General features: G+C 41.1%; 1 protein-coding gene across 1 annotated transcript in view; it reads left to right on the plus strand.

Annotated features, from left to right (window-relative positions):
- LOC103252075 (microtubule-actin cross-linking factor 1) overlaps positions 1-10595 on the plus strand; it is a 237477-nt gene that overhangs the window by 12885 nt on the left and 213997 nt on the right. The window contains exons 2-3 of the mRNA XM_021708921.1: positions 3163-3252; positions 7887-7964. Of these exons, the coding sequence (XP_021564596.1) occupies positions 3163-3252; positions 7887-7964 (168 nt within the window). The remainder of the gene's footprint in view (positions 1-3162; positions 3253-7886; positions 7965-10595) is intronic.

Raw genomic sequence — 10595 nt, forward strand, 5'->3', positions numbered from 1 at the left:
CTGGGCTCCGGCGATCCTTCCACCTCAGCCTTCCAAGTAGCTGGAACTACTGGCGCGCACTACCATGCCCGGTTAATTTTTTTGATTTATTGTTGAGATGAGGTCTCACCAAGTTGCCCAGGCGGGTCTCGAACCCGCAGGCTCAGGCAGTTCACTCACTCGGCCTCCCAAAGTGCAGGATTACAGGCTGAGCCACCAAGCCCAGCCATTTTCTGACTTTTTAAAAACCTACCATTAATTGCACCACTCTCTTGAAAAGTTTCCTTACAAAAAAGCACTCAGTTATTTGTATGAAAATTCAAACACTTTCTTAGTCCTCATTCTTTTTGATCTCGGATGATAATGGCGATCATCCCTATCCTGATTACACTTTCTTGTGTTTTTTTGCCTACCTCTTTCACTGCTCCTGTCTAGTTTTTTTCTTCTGTACTTTGTTGATTGCTTTTCCATCTCCTGCCTTCTAATTTTGGCTATTCCCTAAGGCTCAGTCCTTAGCACTGTGCTCTTTGTCGTGCCCCTAATCCAGAAGGTCCATGGTTTCTCATGTATTTAGCTAGCATCTTTATGCGTGTAACTTTTAAACTTAAGTTGTCAACTGATCCAAATTGAATTCTGGTATTTCCAGCTGCTTCAAGAGCATTTCCATTTGTAACTTGTTGCTGCCATTTTAATTAATTAATTTATTTTTTGAGCCAGAGTCTCACTCTGTTGCCCAGGCTGGAGTGCAGTGGCATGCTGGCCACGGCCACTGCAGCCTTGACCTGCTGGACTCAGGTGATCCCTCCGCCTCAGCTTTCCAAGTATCTGGAACTACAGGCACACAGTACCGTGCCCAGCCAATTTTTTGATTTATTGTGTAGATGAGTCGCCAAGTTGCCCAGGCTGGTATTGAACCCATGGATTCAGGCAGTCCTCTCACCTCAGCCTCCCAAAGCTCTGGGCTTGCAGCTTGAGCCACTGAACCCGGCCTCATTGCTGCCATTTTAAATTCAACATATTTAAAATTGAACTTATCAAATTCAGTCCCCTTCCATCCCTCAGGACCTGCTATTTCTGTTAATGGTGCACTATGGTTGTTCTACACTGCAAACGTGGAACTTAGGACCTATTTGAGGGAATGGTCTTGAAATCTTGAAACCCCGGGTGTGCTGGAGCCAGCTTATATGGATTCATGAGAGCCAAATGTTAAGTTTTCAGCAATTTTGTGATCTAGTGGCTAAACACAGCTATTATTAAGATTGAAATCATTTGAACTTATAATTAAATAATTATATTTAAAATAAAGGTAATAAATACTCAAAGCTCTTTACTTCATCATCATTTTACTACATGTTATTATTGTCTGTGCCCTTGAGGTTAATTATGTCCACTGTGTCTCTGTGATGGAAATACTATGTAATGGAGTGCTATTGTACATTTCTTCCCAATGTTGTATTTAGTGATGTTATATTAGTAGATTGAAATTGGTTGTGGTAAGAGTACTTGCACCATGGGAATCAGCAAATGCTGCAATTCTGAGCTATATGTCTTGTATGTTTATTATTTAGACCTATGAGTGATAGAGAAAATGTTAATATTGTAGATAAAACTTAAAAGCCTTTCATGTCTACTTCATACATTGTGAGTAGCATGAAAAATTAAAGAAATATTCTGTCAGTGTAAGCTATTATCTAGTTCATGGTGAGCCATTTTCTTCAGTTGGGTGATCTACCTGTTATCTTATTATTTCTTTACATACACTCATACAAACTCACATGCTTTGCATATTTCCATCTTTATACTTAGTCTTTTGTAGTCTTTCTATCTTCTTTCTATCAAAACATTTGCTAATCTTTCAAGTTCCATTTCTTCCAGGAAGTCCTAATAGACTCTTTCAGCCTTTCTCTTTTTGAATTCCCATTCTAGTTTAAATACTATTATAATTGGAAAGGACTTTAGTTTTCCACCCAAGTGTAAAAATTCCCAAATTTCAGCCTCTGCTTGAAAAATTCTAGTAACTAGAAATCCTACTACTTCTGAATGTAGCCCTTTCTATTATCTAGAGCATTATTTATGCTAAGAATCAGTCTTCTTATAATTTCCACTAATCTGATTCTGGATGATAAACATCACTTGATGAAGTTATCACTAGACTTGGAATAAAACAGAAAGCCAACTGTCTCTTAACTGATAGTCTTGTGATCTTAACTTTAGAGCCTCAGCTTCCTCAGTTTCTTCTGTTGAATAGGGGTAATAAATAAACTCCACAAGGTAGTTGTTTGTATTAAATAAATATATTGAGATTATGGCTGATTATAAAGCATAGTGATTAATGACAAAGACTGAAATCAGAAAGAGCAAACTAGCCAGGCACAGTGACTCACACCTGTAACCCCAGCACTTTGGGAGGTGGAAGTGAGAGGATTGACTGATCCATGGGTTTGAGACCAGCCTGGGTAACTTGGTAAGTCCTCATCTCTACACTTCTTGGAAGGCTGAGGCAGAAGGATCACCTGAGCCCAGCAGGTTGAGGCTGTGGTAGCCATGAGTGTGCCCCTGCACTCCAGCCTGGGCCACAGAGTGAGATTCCGACTCAAAAGAAAAAGACCAAACTGAAGCCAGTCTTTCTCCTTGGTGACCTTGGGCAAGTTACTTGGCCTTTTTTGTACCTTGTTTGCTCATGTGTAAAATAGAAATAATATTATTGCTCACGTTAGAGATGTGAGGGATATTTGGTAAGAGAGGAGTTACGTTGGAGGTATGCCTCGTGAAACACCGGGTACCTAGCATTTAGTTTCCTTTCCATCACTCACTCTGGAAGGCTTTTCTGACTCTAGCTGGATTCATCTGCCCATCAATAGCCTTCCTATTACATTTTGGTCTATAGTAACTCCTGAGATGTTTCAGGGTAATGAAGACTCCCCATCTCTTTTATCCAAACTTTCTAGAGTATTGTTCAATGTGTAGTGGATCTGGCTTCAGTTTAAAAACACATACACTTCTGGTAAATGTTGCCATTTCATATGTCTTTTACTCCAACCTCAAAATTCCTGAATTTTATTATTTTATTATGGTTTCAGTTTAAAATTACTTAACTTGTGCTTACTTAGAATCAGAAATTCACATGAGCATAGTAAAATAATTCAATATCAAATAAAATATCTGTTTCACTCTCATTTATAGGTCCGCAAGCACATCAATGATCTTTATGAAGATCTGCGGGATGGCCATAACCTGATCTCTCTACTGGAGGTCCTCTCGGGCATCAAACTGGTGAGCTTTTCCTAAAGAGTGGCCTCACAAGTGTGATCCTATGAATGACATACTGGTCCATCTTGCTGAGTGTGAGGGCAGTGGCCATCACTGCTTGCTCTGTTAGGTGGGAGAAAGAAGTAGAAGAGATCATTGATGGACTTTATTTCTAAATCAGACTTAAGGTTTACAAATAATATAATTTCAGTTGATTATTATATATTCTAATTTTTTTGATGAAGTCAGGAATTATATTCCTTTATGTCTATATATTTTTCTATTTCTGGATGCTAGTATTTCAAGAACAGATTCATATTTAAAGGTTTTTGAATAAGGTGTATTTTTCTTTTTCATTTCTTTCCCTTTTTTTTTGAGTTGGAATCTCACTCTGTCACCCAGACTAGAGAACAGTGGCACGCTCATGGCCACCACAGCCTCGACCTGCTGGATTCAGGCTATCCTTCCGCCTCAACCTTCCAGGTAGCTGGGACTACAGGCGTGCGCCACCACACCAGGCTAAATTTTTGATTTATTGTAGAGATGAGGTATTGCCAAGTTGCCCAGGCTGGTCTTGAACGCCTGACTTCAGACAGTCCTCTTGCCTCCACCTCCCAAAGTGCTGGGATTATAGGTGTGAGCCACTGTGCATGGCTTAGGTGTACTTTTCTAACTAGAGGTCTATTTCTAGCCTATATAGACTCTTCTCATTTCACCATCTATTGTGATTTTTTAAAAAATCCAACTGAAGGCCTGAAGTTTACATTTAAAAGCCCTGGTGTCTAATGTTATTTTTCCTCAATTTATCTCACTTTTGTCCTTCTGTGATTCCTTGAGTCTGACAGATTTGGAGAGATGCTGAAGCTGATGTCTGAGCATAGCCCTGAATACAGTACATTTGATCTCCTTGAATAACTAAATATGTCTTCTTCTTCCCAAAAGTTTTAACAAGCTTGAGGGATACACCTGCATAGGTGAGGGCAAATCCTCTCTGAGTCTTTTGACTTGTCCGATGATAGTTTCTTTTCCTTTTTCTTTTTTTTTGAGTTGGGTTTTTACCCTGTCATCCATGCTGGAGTGTAGGACATGATCATGGCTCACTGCAGCCTTGCCCTCCCGAGCTCAAGTGATCCTTCTACCTCAGCCTCTCGAGTAGCTTCGACTACAGACATGCGCCACCACACCCAGCTAATTTTTAAAAATTTTTTGTAGGAAGGAGGTCTCGCTGTGTTGCCCAGGTTGCTCTCATACCCCTGGGCACAAACTACCTTCCCACTTCAGCCTCCCAAAGTGCTGGCATTACAGGTGTGAGTCACTATGTCTGACTGATAATATGATTTTCATTTAGAAAAGTCCAGAGTTGGCTGGGCTCAGTGGCTCAGTCTGTAATCCCAGCACTGTGGGAGTCCAAGGTGAGTGGATTCACTGAGCCTGCAGGTTTGAGACCCACCCAGGCAACTTGGCAAGACCTCGTCTCTACAATAAATCAAAAACTAGCCAGGCGTGGTAGCGTGAGCCTATAGTTCCGGCTACTTGGAAGGCTGAGGTGGAAGGATCACCGGAGCCCAGCAAGTCGAGGCTGCAGTGACCGGGAGCGTGCCACTGCACTCCAATCTGGGTGACAGAGTGAGATTCCAACTTAAAAGAAAAAAGAAAAGTCCAGGGTTGAATACCAGAATCCTCTGTGGGGAAAGAGAGAACTGAAGTGATGCACAGCTTGAGTAGTCTGTGAAACCTAGCCCACTCATTGCCTTTGGTGAATTCTTAGTCATTGTTTGTTGTATTTAAAGAACAGAATTTGGCACACTGAACATACTGCTTAAGTGATATTCAGCTTCTTTTAGGATCAGGTCTTGGCTTCCTTGGACCCTTTGTTTTGATTTCACTTTTTTTTTTGCCTTGCAATAGAATTAATTTTATGTTTTTTTAATGGCCTAAAATTGACAGAAGCTTTTATTAGCATAGCCAGTGTATGTAATTTTTAGTTCTTCTCTTGCCCACATTTATAAATCTAATAAATAATCAGAATTTCACTTTTACTGTGCTGTACTTTATTCTTCAGCACTCACAAAGTTATATTTTGAGCAACGTGGCTGGTACATTTTGATGAATTTGTAGTGACTTTATATCAAAAAAGTGATACCTTTTGGTGACATTGCCTACATAACAGGTTAAAACTACTTCAATATCTATAATATCTCTAATTTATTTTCCTAACCCTTGATTACCTATAGGTATTTAGGTATTTATGGAGATACTCAAAGCATATCATTTCTTGACAAAAGCCGTCCAGATATCTCTTTGATGGTTATTCTTACCATCTTTTTCTCCCTTAATTGACTTACTAAGGAGGGAGGCTGGGTGGCCATGGACAGTTGAAGATATGTTTTAGCATAAGAAGCGTTCGTTGTAACCATCAGTTCTGGTCTTGATTTGGTTTTGTATTTTTTTAGGTGGGAGGGTATTTTTATATTTACTTTTATTTTTACTTTTTAAAAAAATGTTGCATTCATTTCCTTTCCATCTTTGTGTTGTGAATTTTCTGTTCCTCTGTTGTGTCTTTGCCTTGGTTGGTGGCCAAAGGAGCCAGCAGGGCTGAAGACCCTCCGTCTGGTGAGCATGCCCTCCTGGCGCCATACAAACAGCGAGGAGCAGGAGGAGGAAGATGATGATAATGTAGTAGGTCCTCCTGGGAATGCCAGATCCCAGCTGGCACTGCTGGCACTGCAGGGCCATGAGAGAGTCTGAGGTCCTCCAGGTCTCCATAAAGCTCTGTTACCAATTGCCTTCTCATTTCACCTGGGAATTTGGGTCCCAAAGAACGGGGTTAAAACTAATTGTGCCTCTTGTCACTGTTACATGATCCTGGAGTGGGAATTGTTTTGCTTATCTGAGAATGGTTGGCACAAAAAAAGTAATCGTGTTTGGAGGTGTCAAGTCCCTTTGAGACCTGGAGACCCATAGCTTTCTTGTGGCCTTGCTGTATTGTCTGAGTTCAGATTGCAGAATTGTGGAAAGTTGAGTTGACAGCATGACAGTTAATTAATTGCTCACAGCTCCACAGTCTAGACTAACTGGTACTCTCTCTCCACCTCTCTGGCCTCAAGGGTCTCACCACACACCATGTCATTTGTTTTCAAAACAGCCTGTTGTTTGCAAACTCACTGCATGGAGGTACTCTGACTTTGGTCTATAATATCTCTAATTGCTGTAGAGGAAAGAGATTTAACTTGCATGTTCTTAGGGTATTTATTTTTGGTGGGAGGTACATAAGAATAAAGATTAGGGTATGTAAAAGGTATTCTGCCTTTAGGCCCTAAATTATGCCTTGAAAGCTTTTCCAGAAACAGGAATTTGGCAATATCCCCATTCCCTCTCTTCTTAAAATCATCTTTTCACCTCATTGATCTCCCTTCCCATTGACTTACAATCCTAAGTTTCATAGACTCTGTCATCCTCTAAGCCATATTTACAATTAGTTGAGCTGAAATGAGTGAGAAGAGATTCTTATTAAAAAGATTTTTCCTAAACCTTTGACTTAAATTATGCTGTTACCAAGAGAAGCTTTGACATCTCTGTAGATTATCCTGTTTGGGAGTTGTTGCTACACACTGTTGGAGTTCCCATATAGATGCTTCCATTCTTGTCTCTACATGTATTGGGTTACTTTTTGCCCATTTTAATTTGGAGCAATTGTGAGCAATGTTTTCTCTGTGCAGATACCCACAACAGAGCTACCTAGTATTTTATCAGCCTTTATTTAGTACCAATTTGACACTTACAAGTGAAGTGAGTATAATATAGTGAGAATGATACCTCGTCCCAATTTTAGTAAAATAAAAGCAAGTAGAAGAATATGTTCTGAGTGTAGATAGCCATTCCTGTAGGCACTAACTAGGCAAACAGACTCCATTCACTTTCTGATTGGTAGTAGTTGAGCCTTGCACAGGATGTTAGAGGCACTAGATGGAGATAGGCTTTATGACACCCAGGATTGAATGACTTTCTTTGGAGTACTTATGTTAAACAACTCTACAGCATCAAGGTTTTGTTTGCTCTGGGTATTTCATGCCGGGTAAAGGGTCGCTTTCCTACGGGAAGACACCCATCTTCCTGGGAAATTGGTTACTTCCTGATTTTTCCCTCCCATTTTGGACTTTTTCACTTGTCTCTTGAGCATGTGTAACTTCTCATTTTATGTGGTTAGAAATGGACTACCTTGAGCTCCATTTGCCAGGTCTGTAATAAGGTTGTCTCCATCTATTACTCTGCAATATGTAATTAGGACTTCCCATCCTTTTTCTATAATAGCATTTAACTGTGATTTTAGAAGCCATAGAACCAGAGTCCTTGTTCTCATTAACCCCACATCCAGAATCAACTTCTGTCACATATCACTACAGAATAACCTGTAGAAAAGCTCAGTACTGATTCAGCATTAGTGGTCAAACAGTATCATGTGTTTTTAGGATGCATGGAGACCTCAGAGAGCCTGGTGAATCACACACAGGTCCTGCTCTTATGTAAGGCTCCCACACCTGGCTTCAACCATGAGGAATTCTTGTGTGGTTCTTGAGTTCTTGAAATAAAAGAGAAAGAATTTGAATGGGTAGATTGGTGTAGCCAAAATTAACTTCCTCCTTTTGGTTTGTTTGTAGCCCCGGGAGAAAGGCAGGATGCGCTTTCATAGGCTGCAGAATGTGCAGATTGCCCTGGACTTCCTAAAGCAACGACAGGTAAGACCATCCCATTTTGACGGAGAATATTGGCATTAGGGCCCATTTAGAGATATTCTTAGTGCCCTTAGTAGGCCCTCTGTAAACGCTAAACCTGACTGACCCAGTTCTAAGTCTTAACTTGCCAGTGAGCAGTTGTATTATTGTTAGCTAAATCATTCAGTAGTTCCTACATAGAATTGTGACCTCCTTGAGAAGGACAGTGTTCACATAAAAGAACAAGATGATAAAAATGGGACCTTGTGGACCCACCTTAGGTTGGAGTCAAAATGAAGATGAAAAATAAACTAGCTAAGAGATGGGGGCAAAGTTGTAGTAGCATCAAGGAAGAAGGAGGACCAAAATGCTACATGATTGTGAAAACAAGATTGGTGGAGGATGGTCTGAATTGTTGAATGCCACATCAGGTCTGAGAAAAAGGTCTTAGTTATTAAGCACTGGTGACTTAAGAGAACAGTTAAATAGACAGAAAGGTATATAGAGTATAGTGGACCTAGAGGTAAAGAAGGGGAAAAGACCTTTTTCCCTCCCTGGATGAGGAAGGAAAACAACAACACATTTTTAGTCATAGGAGAAGCCAGTGAAGAGAATAAGGTTAAAAATGAGTGTGAGGAGGAATATTGAGTCATAAAATATTTGACCCAGAAGATACCTTAGCAATCTACGAGTTCAGTTTCTTCATCTTATAAAGAAACTGTGATCTGAACAGGTGAAATGGTCTGCCTCAAATCACACAAGTGAAAACAAAGCTGGGGCCTTAACTCAGAGAACTTGATAATGTAGTCTATTGCTTCTTCCACCAGCCATGCTGCTTTCTACACATGACTCTTTCCCAATGGCTTCTTAGTTGATGAAACCAAATCTAGGGTCTGATGGGTGAGAACCAAAGCATAATTGGTATGGTTATCTTTGAAAAAGGAAAGAAAAATACTTCTTCTGAGATACAGGGAGAAGGACAAATGAGGGGTGAAAATGCAAGATGGTTGTTATAGAAAGAAGATGGATGAGGGAACCCGAGAGATCACCTGCGTAGAGTGAGCCATATGGGAAGATTTGGTATAGCTAGGGTTGCCAGGCAACAGCAAGGGTCAGTGTGACATTAAGTAGTATGTATATTTTTGGAGTCAGTTGATTTTTGTTACTGTTTTGTTTTGTTTTGTTTTTTGAGTTGGAGTCTCACTCTGTCGCCCAGGTTGGAGTGCAGTGGCACACTCACGGCCACTGCAGCCTAGATCTGCTGGGCTCAGGTGATCCTTCCGCCTCAGCCTTCCAAGTAGCTGGAACTACAGGCAAGCACCACCTCGCCTGGCTAATTTTTTGACTTATTGTAGAGATGTGGTCTCGCCAAGTTACCCAGGCTGGTCTCGAACCCATGAACTCAGGCATTCCTTTTACCTCAGCCTCCCAAAGTGCTGGGATTATTATAGGGCATGAGCCACCGTACCCAGTCCCATTTTTATCACTCTTATCAGCAGTTCTCATTAACTTGAGAAATTATCTTTCTGTGTGCTCTCATACCATACAATATTTGTTACTTTATTGTTATTTCTCTCTTTGCTCCAACGCACTGTAGGCTCTGTGAGGACAGGGAACATGACCTTACTTAATATTTTACCTTTACCTGTCATAACAAATAGTCTGTAATTGGCACTTAATAAATATTTGTTGAAGTAAGTTAATAAATGAAAAGTGGTAGGAGAAGCAGAGGCTGCTGTGGTGTTTAGGGTCCTGGAGGAAAGCAGCATTGAGATGCCCATGTGTGGAGCTAGAGGAAACTCCAGAGGGCCTTAATGGGCAAGGTAAATGAGAAGAATTGATTTGCTAGAAGTCCAAGTAAAGACAAAAAGTAGATTTGGTTGCTATGGTAGAGTGGAAATGTGGGCAGGTAAGGAGAGTGGACTCTCATAGAAGGGCGGAAGGATCTCTAGAGAAGATCTTGGTAATGGTAAGGTCCACACTGTTGCCGTGCAGGTGACCAAAGTAGGGAAAAATGAAAGTTATCAGAATTGAGAAGGCTTGTACTGGTGGGGTAATATTTGAGACATCAACGTGAGTGCTAAAGTTGCGAAGAAAGATGATGGATGAGGAGGTCGGAAAAGAGAATAGGAATTAGGTGCTGAAGTCACTGAGGAAAAGGTTAACAGAGATTGGAAGGTGGTTTGGCCAAGGGAGGTAGACATCACAATGAAAGGGGAAAGCTGGCAGGTGGAGCTAACAGGGCTTGGCTGGTACTGCGAACCTACCAACTGTGGTCATAGTGATTAGTGACTGGAAAAACTGAATTCTGGCTGGGTGCAGTGGCTCACACCTGTAATCCCAGCACTTTGGGAGGCGGAGGTGAGAGGATTGCCTGCGCTTAGGGGTTCGATACCAGCCTGGGCAACTTGGCAAGACCACTTGTAAAGTCCTACATCACAGGAAATTCCTGTTTCCAGCACACTGGTGCAGTTGGTCACCCTTGCAGTGAGGACCTGTGTGTCTGTGTACATGGCTGTTGTTGGAATGAAATTTTAGGAGTAAAGCAGATGCTATGGGAAGCATGGCAGGTATGGCTATCAGTGACAAAGGAGGGAAAAATGGAGGTGGGAGCAGGTAAAGACTGGGGAGGGAGAAGAAGCATCTCTCTCACCA

Source organism: Carlito syrichta, unplaced genomic scaffold (assembly GCF_000164805.1).
Source record: "Carlito syrichta isolate Samal-C Ts95f unplaced genomic scaffold, Tarsius_syrichta-2.0.1 Scaffold153578, whole genome shotgun sequence".
In the NCBI taxonomy this organism is placed as follows: Eukaryota; Metazoa; Chordata; class Mammalia; order Primates; family Tarsiidae; genus Carlito; species Carlito syrichta.